General features: G+C 37.5%; 2 protein-coding genes and 4 non-coding genes across 6 annotated transcripts; all 6 read left to right on the top strand.

The window, feature by feature from the left end:
• Positions 1 to 518: 518 nt before the first annotated feature.
• On the top strand, positions 519 to 590 carry TRNAW-CCA (transfer RNA tryptophan (anticodon CCA)). Its single transcript has one exon. It is a non-coding gene; the product is annotated as a tRNA-Trp (tRNA).
• Positions 544 to 2149, top strand: LOC105962240 (pentatricopeptide repeat-containing protein At1g11630, mitochondrial). The gene has a single exon (XR_016033216.1). It is a non-coding gene; the product is annotated as a pentatricopeptide repeat-containing protein At1g11630, mitochondrial (transcript).
• Positions 2150 to 2485: 336 nt separating this feature from the next.
• TRNAW-CCA (transfer RNA tryptophan (anticodon CCA)) lies at positions 2486 to 2557 on the top strand. Its single transcript has one exon. It is a non-coding gene; the product is annotated as a tRNA-Trp (tRNA).
• Positions 2558 to 2636: 79 nt separating this feature from the next.
• LOC105962242 (pentatricopeptide repeat-containing protein At1g11630, mitochondrial) lies at positions 2637 to 4098 on the top strand. The gene has a single exon (XR_016033217.1). It is a non-coding gene; the product is annotated as a pentatricopeptide repeat-containing protein At1g11630, mitochondrial (transcript).
• Positions 4099 to 7306: 3208 nt separating this feature from the next.
• Positions 7307 to 8500, top strand: LOC105962243 (pentatricopeptide repeat-containing protein At1g11630, mitochondrial). Its single transcript, XM_012986542.2, has one exon. The coding sequence runs from the start codon at positions 7307 to 7309 to the stop codon at positions 8498 to 8500; it is 1194 nt and encodes a 397-aa protein (XP_012841996.2).
• Positions 8501 to 9488: 988 nt separating this feature from the next.
• LOC105962244 (putative serine/threonine-protein kinase PBL23) lies at positions 9489 to 11880 on the top strand. Its single transcript, XM_012986543.2, has 5 exons — positions 9489 to 9654; positions 9841 to 10019; positions 10105 to 10294; positions 10489 to 10880; positions 11427 to 11880. The coding sequence occupies exons 1-5, from the start codon at positions 9489 to 9491 to the stop codon at positions 11643 to 11645; spliced, it is 1146 nt and encodes a 381-aa protein (XP_012841997.2). The 3' UTR covers positions 11646 to 11880.
• The last annotated feature ends 1602 nt before the right edge of the window (positions 11881 to 13482 follow it).

Raw genomic sequence — 13482 nt, 5'->3', positions numbered from 1 at the left:
GGAGCCTTTTTTTGTCCGAAAATCAAATAATTGAGGGTAAAATACTACAATGGCATTTGTTGATTAAATAATTTATTATGTTGTATTTTATATTTTCGAAAATTTATAAAATGAACCTAATATTATATTTCAGTCCCATGTTCGAGAAGTCGTAGACGACAATAATAAATGAGGTTTTTTTTTAATAATATTTTTAGTATTGAATAAATAAAATAATATAATATTTAATTATTCAAGTAATTAGGCAACAAATAAAGTAGTATAGTTGGGTATATTTACGAATTACAATACGTTGATATAAATTAATTAGATTGAATTTTCAAGTCTTCAAAGAAGGCCCAAGAATTACTAAATAAATTATTGTAAAAAAATAAAATAAAAGACACACGCTATAAGCATTTGGAGGCCCTTAAAAATGTCATTTTTTTAGGCCGGATGTGTAAAAACTTTTGGGCCTTACCATTGGGCCCATATGGTTTTACTATATGTAAGTACTCTACAAAACTTATATCATCCAGGGATCCGTGGCGCAATGGTAGCGCGTCTGACTCCAGATCAGAAGGTTGCGTGTTCGATTCACGTCGGGTTCAAAATCCCCGATCCAATTCCCTATTCTGTTTTTGTACTCTATTTAATTTTTAATTTTTTTATTTCCAGCTGTTTCTCTAACACTAATTTCTAGCATTTTTGAATTTTTTTCTCCTCCTCTGTACACTTTCTTTCTCGTCTGTAAACCCTAAATCCCAAATCCAAACCCTAATTCACTCCCGTCGCAGTACCACCGAACAACAATGGCATTCCGCAGCAAAATCCGATTCCTGACACTCCAACGCAACCGCCCATTTTCCTCTTCAATCCTGAGCCCGGACTCCAAAACCCCACTCAGCAGCAAAGAGAAATCACGCGCCGCTCTCTCCCTCCTCCGATTCGAAAAGAACCCAGAACGAATCCTCGATATCTGCCGAGCCGCCTCCCTCACCCCCGACTCACATCTCGACCGCGTCGCCTACTCAATGGCCATGTCCAAGCTCAAAGAATCCAACTACTACGAGGGCATTCGTGGCTTCATCAAAGATTCCCTTAACCGCCCGGATTTCAGGTCTGAGCGCTCTGTTTCTCATTTGATCGTTCTCTATGGCCAGGCGGGTCTTGTCAAGGACGCCATCAACCTGTTCGACGAAATGCCCAAGTTGGGTATTCAGACCAGCGTCAAAGCTCTGAACTCGCTGTTGTTCTCCTGCGCTATAGCTGGTGAATACGGCGAGATGAAGAGGGTTTTTTCGGATTTTCCGAGAAAGTACGGTTTGGAGCCGGATTTGGACACTTACAACACTGTGTTGAAGGGGTTATCTGAATCGGGTAGTGCGAACTCAGCCCACTCGATACTAGCCGAGATGGAGAGGAAGGGTATAAAGCCTAACGCAGCGACTTTTTCTGTTGTGATTGCTGGTTTCTACAAGGAGGAAAAAATCGGTGATGTGGAGAAGATGATTGGTCTGATGAAGAAACACGGAGTCCAAAGAGGGATCGGTGTTTACAACGTTATGATGCAGAGCTTGTGTAAGCTGAAGAGGTCAAATGAGGCGAAGGCGTTGTTGGATGAGATTCTGTCGAAAAAAATGAAGCCCAACTGTGTAACGTACGGCCATTTGATTTACGGATTCTGTAAAGAAGGAAAGTTGGATGTGGCCAAGAGTTTGTTCGAGGAGATGGTTAATAGGAAGTTGAAGCCAGAAGCGGAGTGTTATTTTACGATGGTTTACTATTTATGTCAAGGGCATGAGTTTGATGTTGCCTTGACCATATGTAAGGATTCTATGTCGAAGGGTTGGATTCCGAACATAACGACAATGAAGTCTCTTGTGAACGGATTGGTTAGTATTGAGAAAGTTGACGAGGCGAAGGAAATTATTGCGGTGATGAAGGAGAAGTTCTCTAGGAATGCCGATAAATGGATCGAGATTGAGGAGGGATTAGCTAAAGTAGTTGAGAGTACCTAGCATTGGTATTACTGATTTATCTTTTTGTTACGCAGTTTCGTGTCTGTAATAAGACCGGCCATGTCAGCAAGAATGGTGCTCCCGATGAATTTGTTTTGTTGCTGAATTTGTTTCTTTAGTTTGATGCTCCTTAATGTTGGTTTCGGAAAGTTGATAGTTCGTTGTGCGTTTTCATTTGCATTTGGAGTGATTCATAACGATCGACCGTCTATAATTTTGTGGGTGCATTTTGTTTCTGATTTGCATACATTGGTTGAATAGTTTCCAGTTTGTACTTCTTGTTGCATCAAAGATTTTGTCCTCCTAACACAGTTATCCTATATCTTTCCAGTTCAGTGATGAAGTATTGTATTTTTTTGCCTTTGCGCAGTAAAATTTTAAAAAATATCTGCAAGACTTGTCGCCTTGTCGGAGTTGGAAAAATTCAAACTTAGCCCATAGCAAATAATCTATTAATTACTATTTGTAAGATTATTAAACATCAGGGATCCGTGGCGCAATGGTAGCGCGTCTGACTCCAGATCAGAAGGTTGCGTGTTCGATTCACGTCGGGTTCAAATCTCCCGATCAAAATTCCCTATTCTGTTTTTTAATTTTTATTTTTTCGTGCTATTTTCTGTAAAAGAAAATTAGCGAATTTAAAAATATTTTCACTTTTCTATTTCTTTTTTCGTCTGTAAACCAAAATCCCCAAATCCAAATCCAAATCCCTAATTCACTGTCTGGCAGAACCAGCGAACAACAATGGCGTTCCGCAGCAAGCTCCGATTACTTATACTCCAACGCAACCGCCCATTTTCCTCTTCAATTCTGAACCCGGACTCCACCACTCAGCAGGAAAGAGAAATCTCGAGCCGCGCTCTCTGCGCTCTCCCTCCTCCGGTTAGAAACGAATCCGGAACGAATCGTCGATATCTGCCGAGCCACCTCACTCACCCACGGCACGCACCTGTACCGTGACGCCTACTCCGTCGCCATTTCCAAGCTCAAAAAATCCAACGACTACGGCGGCATTCGTACCATCATCAAAAACTCCTTATCCCGTACAGATTGCAGATCTGAGCTCTCCGTTTCTCATTTGATCGTTCTCTACGGCCAGGCGGGTCTTATCAAGGACGCTCTCCAACTGTTCGACGAAATGCCAAACTTAGGCATTCAGATCGGTGTGAAAGCTTTGAACTCACTGCTGTTCTCCTGCATTATAGCTGGGGAATACAGCGAAATGGAGAGGGTTTTTTCGGATTTTCCGAGAAAGTACGGTTTGGAGCCGAATGTGGACACTTACAAGTTACAACACTGTGTTGAAGGGCTTGTGTGAATCGGGTAATGCGGATTCGGCCCACTCTATACTGGCGGAGATGGAGAGCAAAGGTATAAATCCCGACGCGAAGACGTTTTCTGTTGCGATTGCTGGTTTCTACAAAGAGGAGAAATTCGACGATGTCGAAAGAATGATTGTTTCGATGAAGAAATACGGAGTGGAAAAAGGGATCGGTATTTATAACGTTATGATGCAGAGCTTGTGTAAGCTGAAAAGGTCGAATGAGGCGAAGGCGTTATTGGACGAGATTCTGTTGAAAAATATGACGCCGAACTCTGCGACGTACGGCCATTTGATTTACGGGTTTTGTAAAGAAGGAAAATTGGATGTGGCCAAGAGTTTGTTCGAGGAGATGATTAGTAGAGAATTGAAGCCACAGGCCGAGTGTTATTTTACGATGGTTTATTATTTATGTAAAGGGAATGATTTTGAGGTTGCCTTAACCATATGTAAGGAATCTATGTCGAAGGGTTGGATTCCTAATATGACGACAATGAGGTGTCTTGTGAGTGGACTGGTTAGTGTTGAGAAAGTCAACGAGGCGAAGGAAATTATTGCAGTGATGAAGGACAAGTTCTCTAGGAATGTCGATCCGTGGATTGAGATTGAGGAAGGATTACCTAAGTAGTCGAGTGCTGATTTATCTTTCGGTTATATCGTATCGTGTTTGTAGTAACTCTGCAATGAAGAGTTCGGCGTTGGTTGGACTTTTGTTCTTGAAATGAAGCTGTGTTAGTAAACATGTCATGTATGCATGATGCTTCTTTCTTAATAAAATATTAATTTCAAGATCTTTTTAATCTTATTATATATATATATATATATATATAAGGAAAGATCGGTGTAAATAGGCAGCTGATTTGTGCTAGGTTTAGTCGACTTCTCCATCGAGATTCTGAACTGTGATTCGAAGCTTAAATTCTCGAAGCTTATTCTTGTCTGAGCTTCTCGAATTGCTTTGTTTATCCGTAATTTCTTTGGAGTTTATATATAGGGGTTATATGAGATAAACCCCTCATACAATTTCCTTAGAGGTTTAAATCCATTTTTATATTTACTATTAGGGATAACCCCTCAATTAACATAATACCCCATTTACCCCTATTATATTCATTAATCAATCATCAATTATATTAATATGGAATATAAATTTAAAAATCTGTACGTATGCAAAAAACGCCAACGTTCATTTTTTTTTTTTTGATTTCCTTTAAAAAAAATTGTTTTTTTTTTATTTATACTTCAAAAAAATAGTTATTTATTTATTATTTTTTGTTTTTTCAAATTTTTTTTTTGTTTATTATTTTTAATTTTTCATTTTTTTGAAATATTAATTTTTTTTCCAGTTTATTCTTTTAATTAATATTTTTTATTGGTTTTTTTCTCACTTTACCAAATCGAATTTCACTATAAATATTTCGAAATTAACTGAAAACCATTTTGTATCCACTAGGTTTATCAAAAAATGAAATCCGCTACACGTCAAAATTTATGAACATTCACTATCTAAAAAAAATTAATCGTATTCCACTATAAAATAACATAATCCACTATTTTACTGCTTGAATTTGAAATCCACTATTCACTGTTTGAAATCCACTATTCTTTGTCTGAAATTGAAACCCACTATTCACTGCTTGAAATCCACTATTTACTGTAAAACATAATCCACTATTTAATGTCACATCAGAATTCAAAAACCACTATTTACTGTAAGCGCATCGACACCCCTCCTCGCGCCTGCATCAGGTATTGTCTCAAATCCACTATAAGTTCATCAAAAACCACTACAAAAATATAGAAATTCACTACAAAAGATCCCATTTATAAAGAGAAAATCCACTAAAAACTTGCCTATATCCACTACATAAGTCCCCTTTAATAAAAATTGTCATCGCATACAATAGTAGAGTCCCCGTGCATTACCCAACCTCGTCCCACTTGTTGCCATCACTCCTTTTCAAGAATCTGAACCAAAGAAAAAGACAACAACAACGCGTAAATTTAATCATTCAAAATAAAATCGGTCTACCAAGCAAGAATTTTAAATCTACTACAATCTGATCCAAAACCACTACAAAAAATATCGAAATCCACCAAAATATTAACATAATCCACTATGAAATTAACTTAATCCACTACAAACAATTACAAAAATATAAAAATATCGAAATCCACCAAAATATTAACATAATCCACTATGAAATTAAACTAATCCACTACAAACAATTACAAAAATATAACATAATCCACTATGAAATTAAACTAATCCACTACAAACAATTACAAAAATATTAACGTAGTCCACTATGAAATTAAACTAATCCACTACGAAAATAAACTAATTCACTACGAAAATAAACTAATTCACTACGACAAATCCCCTAAAATAGTAACGTAGTCCACTACGGAATTAACCTAATCCACCACAACAAATCACCTTTTCAAAGAGAAAATCCAATTCAAAATAAGAATTACAATCTAATTACAATCAAATTAAATCACCTTTTCAAAGAGAAAATCCATTTCAAAATAAGAATTACAATCTAATTACAATCAAATTATTATTTTTAGTTGAAAACCTTGATTATCCAGATTACCGGATCGCTGGCAACAGTAGCACAAACCCCCTATGCGCCGCGTGATTGTCCAGATTGCCGCTGGAGAATCTCTTCTTACAGAACTCGTAAACAGAGAACTAGACGGCGCGTGCGGGCCCCGCGCCGAGGGCCATGGCTCCAATCCCGAGGTAGAATCCCTTCGTGCCGTCGGATTTCAGAATAGAACGGACGGCTTGGTTGACGCTGTCGGATTTAATCGGGCAGGAACCTAGGGCTTTCATTTGGGTTTTGATTGTGTCAACGAGGCACATGGACGTGCTCCACCATGCCGGCGCTCGAGCCGACGACCATGAACTGACAGAAGTGAAGTCCGTCGTGCTCCACCGCGGCGGCGGCGATTGCAGGTGCGGCACAGAGAGGAGGTCCGACTTCTGGAATTTCGGCGAAGCATCGGTGAAAAAACAATCTAGGTTGAACAATTCTTTATCAGTGAAAGGGCTTATCACCATAAAAAAAGAATTCATATGTATACATTTGGTATTGAATGAACAGGGGGAATGGTCAAGAAGGAGAAGGATGGTGGAAGATACCAATGGCAAAACTAGGGTTTCAGAAATTTGGGGGTTTTTGCAATTTGCGGTAACCGAATGTAAGAGAGAAACAAATAGAGGAGCAGCCCGGTGGGAGATCCCTCCGAGGAGGAGGAGGGTGGAGATCGTGTGGTGTCTGGTGGGGCGGCGAGGTGTGGGCGCGAGTTGTATACAGAAGGGGAAGAGAAGAGAAACGATTATATTATACGAGAAACTTTTATTGCTAGGTTAAATAAATTGAGAAAGGGTAAAATAGGTTATTAATAATATAATTTGTTTAATAAAATACAATTGGATTTATCTAAAAAGGGAATATAAAAAAAGGATCTAGTCTAATGATAAAATACATATGAGGGGGTTTTCTCAAATAATCCCTTATATATATATACAACAACGAAAGATATATATATCTTTCGTTGTTGAATTATATCTTGTTCACTATCTATAATCGTTTTAGACCGTTGCAAGCTCCCGGGAAAGGGTGGCGACGATGACGACAGAGAGATTATGCGGTTGGCGAGGGAAGAAGATACAAGGGTTTCACAATTTTGTTAATAAGCGAGTGTAAGGACAAATTACGTATATTGAATAGTAACTTGTTAAACGTTTAATTTAATTAAATTTGAGGGTTTTACTAATAAAGCAAAAAGAGTTGGATCTAAACAGTAGTATTTCCAATGTTTTGGGGGTTTTTTCGCTAATGATCATATTTAAAAGTACTTTCAAATTTATTTTTATTTATTTTTTACTCTACACTTGCCTTTCTCGTCTGTCAACCCAAAACCCCCAAACCTAAAACCCTAATACGCTCCGTCGGAGAACCACCGAACAACAATGGCGTTCCGCAGCAAGCTCCGGTTACTGGCGCTCCAACGCAACCGCCCATTTTCCTCTTCAATTCTGAGCCCGGACTCCAAAGCCGCACTCAGCAGCAAAGAGAAATCTCGAGCCGCGCTTTCCCTCCTCCGGTTCGAAAAGGAACCGGAACGAATCGTCGATATCTGCCGAGCCGCCTCCTTCACTCCCGACTCGCATCTGGACCGTGCCGCCTACTCCGTAGCCATTTCCAAGCTCCAAAAATCCAATGACTACGAAAGCATTCGTAGCATCATCAAAGACTCATTATCCCGGCCGGATTTCAGGTCCGAGCGCTCCGTTTCGCATTTGATCGTTCTCTACGGCCAGGCCGGTCTAGTCGAGGACGCCATCAACCTGTTCGACGAAATGCCTGACTTAGGTATTCAGGCCAGCGTGAAAGCCTTGAATTCGCTGCTGTTCTCCTGCGCTATAGCTGGTGAATACGGCGAAATGAAGAGGGTTTTTTCGGATTTTCCGAGAAAGTATGGTTTGGAGCCGAATTTGGACACTTACAACACTTTATTGAAGGGCTTGTGTGAATCGGGCAGTGCGAATTCGGCCCACTCTATACTGGCTGAGATGGAGAGCAAAGGTATGAAGCCCGACGCAAAGACGTTTTCTGTTGCGATTGCTGGTTTCTACAAGGAGGAGAAATTCGACGATGTTGAAAAAATGATTGTTTTGATGAAGAAATACGGAGTGCAAAAAGGGATCGGTGTTTATAATGTCATGATACAGAGCTTGTGTAAGCTGAAAAGGTCAAATGAGGCGAAGGCGTTGTTGGACGAGATTCTGTCGAGAAATATGAAACCAAACTGTGTAACGTATGCCCATTTGATTACTGGATTCTGCAAAGAAGGAAAATTGGATGTGGCTAAGAGTTTGTTCGAGGAGATGGTTCGTAGGGATTTGAAGCCAGATGCAGATTGTTATTTTACGATGGTTCATTATTTATGTAAAGGACATGATTTCGAGGTTGCCTTGGGTATATGTAAGGAATGTATGTCGAAGGGTTGGATTCCAAATATAACAACAATGAAGTCTCTTGTGAATGGACTGGTTAGTGTTGAGAAAGTTGACGAGGCGAAGGAAATTATCGCAGTGATGAAGGAGAAGTTCTCTAGGAATGCCGATAAATGGATCGAGATTGAGGAGGGATTACCTAAGTAGTTGTCTACTCGACATGGTATTACTGGTTTATCTTTCGTTGCGCTGTATCATGTTTTTGTAATAAGTGCCATGTCAGCAAGATTGTTTCTTTTTTCTTTTATTATCTGAGATGCTCATTCAAATTGGTTTCGGAAATTTGATGATCTGTTTGTCCTGCACTTTCGTACGCGTTTGAAGTAATTCATATAGATTGTGCTTCTATAGTTTTGTAGGTGATTCTTGTTTTTCATCTGCATACTTGCTCTTAGCTGTTCCGTTTAATGGTTCAAGGTTTTACTGCTTATTATTAGATCGAAGATTTTTTCTCGTAATGCAGTAACTTTTTATTGCATCGAAGCAAAGATCGGTTGTTGACTTTTTGTTCTTGAATTGAAGGTGTTTCTCTTCATCTGTTGGAGTTGAAGATCCAAATGAAGCTGTGTTAACAAACATGTCACGTATGTATGAATTATGATGATGCTTTCTTAATTGAATATTAATTTCCAGCGCTTTTTTAATCTTATTATATATATAATTAATATTTATTAATAATAATAAAATAATAAGAAAAATGGAGTATTTTAGGCCAGGTGATTGGGTTATAGAATTACAGTTAAATAGGTCAGATATATAAGCAATTAGAAGTGGAATAAAATATTATACAATTTATCCTGAAAATCCAAAACGTGGTTTCTTGTCATTAAGATGCCTAAAACTAGTTGTTCGCATGATGACTGGGCCCGGCCCGGCCCGCTTTCATCTTCTTAAAATCCTCATTAACCAATTCAAATCAAAATTGATCATTTTCAACTGTTCCTCCTTTTGAGGCCAATCTGTACACATTTCATTAATGATCAATTATTATTCGATCTTTTCCCTTTTCTTTTCCTTGTATTCGATTTTTGTCGATCATAAATATTATGCATGAAGACGAAAAGGGATCAAATTCTGGGATGATTCTTGAAATTCGAGGGCCAACAATTTCAGACGTTATCAAACGACGAAGAAGATGAGGTTCCCTAGTTGTTGCAGGATTCCACGCACCGACACAATGCGGAAGAAGGGTTCTTCCCTAAAAGCTTCGAAAAGTTCCGTCCATGAAATTAAGGAAGCCAAGAAATACGATAATGCAGAGGCATTATCCGTAATTGCCAGAAGTGTGTCTATGAATGGTGGTTAGATTTTGACATTTCGTTAATGATGTTTACATTTTTCTTGTTTCCGGGATTTATCTTTTTGACATTCTTGAAATAATCTTATTCTCGATAAAATTGGCTTCTTGATTTAGCACCTAATTATAATCCGTGGCCTACAATTATTATATTTGCGTCAATCCTGTGATCAGATTAATATTTACACAGGTGGAAGTAAACAAAAGATGATAGCAGATGACATCGTTAATCACGGTGTAAGAGCTCCGGCAGAGATTTTCACATTCCGAGAACTGGCAAACGCCACCGAAAACTTCAACCCCGCATTGCTAGTGGGCGAAGGTGGATTCGGGAGGGTTTACAAAGGACACCTCAAGAAAACCAATCAAGTATACATACATATATGTTTGCATTACTCTTATAATAGTTTGCATTCAGACAATTTAGCTTTAATGTTTTTTTTTGGGTTTCTAGATAGTGGCGGTGAAGCAGTTGGATCGAAACGGGGTTCAAGGAAACAGGGAATTCCTGGCGGAGGTGTTGACTTTGAGCTTGGCCCATCATCCGAATCTCGTTAATTTGATCGGATACTGTGCCGATGGACGACAGAGGATATTGGTGTACGAGTACATGCATCAGGGCTCTTTAGAAGATCACCTCTTAGGTAAAATATTCTAACATTGCTTACTGTTAGAATAGGAAAGTAGACGAAAAAAATTGGGATTCAATCTGACATGGGATTCAATCTAACATTGCTTACTAGAATAGATTCATATTCTAAGATTATAACATGGGATTCGTGTTTTCTTGATGGTTCTTGTAATATATATATATAGTAGTAACATTTTTTTTTCTCAGATTTACCACCGATGAAAAAGCCCCTCGATTGGTACACTAGGATGCAAATAGCTAGAGGTGCGGCAAAAGGGCTCGAGTATTTGCACGATACTGCGAATCCGCCAATTATATTCCGTGATTTCAAGGCGTCCAACATACTATTGGACGATGGGTTCAATCCTAAGTTGTCCGATTTCGGGCTTGCTAGATTGGGCCCCACAGGGGAACAAGATCATGTCTCGACGAGGGTGATGGGTACCTACGGCTACTGCGCGCCCGAGTACGCTCAGACGGGCAAACTGACGACAAAGTCTGACGTGTACAGTTTCGGAGTGGTGTTTCTCGAGATTATCTCGGGAAGAAGAGTTATAGATAGCACGAAGCCGCCCGAAGAGGAGAATCTAGTCGATTGGGTTAGTTAACATATTGTATTCGTATATATGAGTTTATTGCACTTAGTACCCCCGTGTTATACTAAATTGCTAAAAACCACTCTGTGTTATAAATAATAGCATAAATCTCCCTATGATGATTTTGTTTAGCACATAATCCCCTAAATGGTGCGTTTTTACTTTTTAGGGGTAGTTTGCTAATAAATTTCGACCGTAGAGGGGTTTATGCTATTATTAATAACACGTGGGTTTTTTTTAACAATTAGACTAAACACATGGGTGTTGAATGCAATAAACCCTAGTCTATATTGTACCCTTGTGGTATATCGAATTACTGGAAAAAAAAAATCCATGCTATATATATAACACCCCTGTATGATGTATTATTTTTAGCACACAACCCCAAAATGGCGGGTTTTTAGGGGCTAATTTGCTGAAAAAAATTGAATCGTAAGGCTGATATTAATAGATGGGAAGTTTTTTAGCAATTACAGTAAACACAGGGGTGCTACATGCAATAAATCGACAACATTGATCTTCTTGATTATTTGATGTCTCGTTTTTCAGGCGAAGCCGCTTTTTAAGGATAGGGGAAAGTTCGAATCAATGGCTGATCCATTGCTCGAAGGGAAGTACCCGATGAAAGGTTTGAGTCAAGCGCTTGCAGTTGCGGCAATGTGCCTTCAAGAGGAAGCCGGGACCCGCCCCTTGATCGGAGATGTGGTAACTGCACTTGAGTATCTGTCTATTACAGAAGAAGTTGTTAATTGTGAAACAGATGTGTAATGATATATGTGTGTGTGTATATATATATTTTATAATTCGATTCTTCGTCGTGTGTCCTGTCGTTAGCAAAAAGAATGGAGAGTGTTTGGAGATTCTGTAACGAAATTGGTTTGAAAATTTTTGTTTGGTTTCTTTAGGAAATTCTTTGTTGTAAAATCATTGGAATTTTGCCCCTTAAGGGTTTGTTCTATAAACTATGCCCGATGAATTTTACTGGATTATTATTTTATTATAATTTATAGTGTATAGATTCATACATATCTTGTCTGATTTTGATAGTAATTTTTTAGGTTTAATGAGAAAATTAAATTGCTAGAAGAAAATATTTACTATTAATTAAACAACTTTTAACATACTAAAAAAAATGTATAATTAAATAATAAAAAATCCATAGACCCTATATTAGTTATTACGGTAAGGTACTAAAATGAGTGGCTGGAAATTGAGAAATAAAACTATTACTCACTAGATCTCTGTCATATTATTTATTGTGGAACATAGTTCAAGAAACTCACCATATATCATATTATATAATATCTTGTCAAATGAAAAAAAAGGGTAAATTACAACTATGGTCAAATTATAAAAACACCCTTCTTGTTTGGATAATTACAACCACCCCTCAATTCCTCAAATTTAGTGGAATCTTCGAGATTATATGGAATATTATCACTTTTGTACCCGTTTTATCCCATTCAAACTCTACATTATGAACAAGATGATCATAATATGTGATTTTTAGCTTGTATATATCAGTTTGTGGTGCATCGGAAACTTTATTTTTACACAAAACGAGTACAAACTAGAGCAAATTTCATGGAATCTAGATTATTATGTTGAATTTGGCACCATAAGGGTGGAGGTGTAAGAAAAAATCATAGTTGAGGGGGGTAGATGTAATTATCTAAACAAGAGGGGGGGTTTTGTAATTTGACCATACCTCAGGGGGTGTTTGTAATTTACCCTTAAAAAAACCTTATACCATATGTTACATTGATTATATCTTAATAAATTAAGACTAACGAGGGAAAATTGAGAAAAAGTATGATAAATGCTTCTTTGAAAATACTTAATTACTTAATTAGGCATTGGACTATGAGATTTTTTGATTTTATTTTTACTAGTAATTGTACCCGTGCGATGCACGGGACAACAAATTGCATTGTTTTGATGTTGTAAGAATATAAACAAACATTTGATGTATCGTATGATCAAAATTCTATTATACTGGAACATTATTAAGTATACTACACACAAATTAAAAAAAAATGACATAACTTTACTGTTGAATAATTTTCCAAATGAATTGAATCAGCTAATACCAGTAGATTGAAAATTTGAACCAGGAAAAAAAATCATCAATTATGTCTTTCATGTTGAGCTTAAAAGTAATTAGATTCAATAACTAAGTTAACATAATCAAAACTAAACTATCGACAACATACCATCGTAAAATTGAAGGCCATCTATACATCTTGCATCGGAACTAAGTCCTTCTCCACTGCCCCATTTTAAGGTTGTTTTGCCACTGGAATTAACAATTGGAAAATTAAGAAACAAAAATAAATATAAACAATAAATTAAATATCGCATACAAACAATAAGTCTTGAAGGTCGACTTCCAATAGCTTGTGGCTCCGCCCATTTTTGGTTTATTTTCTCAAATCATCCATTTCAATAACATGTCCAATAACATATAAAATGAAATAATTGTTATACATAAAATTTGAAAACCTTGGTATAAATTAATGAAACACATAATATAACAAAATGAAATTACCTATAAGCCATGATGGAAAAAAATGTAAACTAATTGCCACACAATCAATAGGATGAA

This window comes from Erythranthe guttata, chromosome 8 (assembly GCF_056151865.1).
Source record: "Erythranthe guttata isolate IM_541 chromosome 8, IM_541, whole genome shotgun sequence".
NCBI classification, from domain to species: Eukaryota; Viridiplantae; Streptophyta; class Magnoliopsida; order Lamiales; family Phrymaceae; genus Erythranthe; species Erythranthe guttata.
This window is presented reverse-complemented; position numbering and strand designations above follow the sequence as displayed.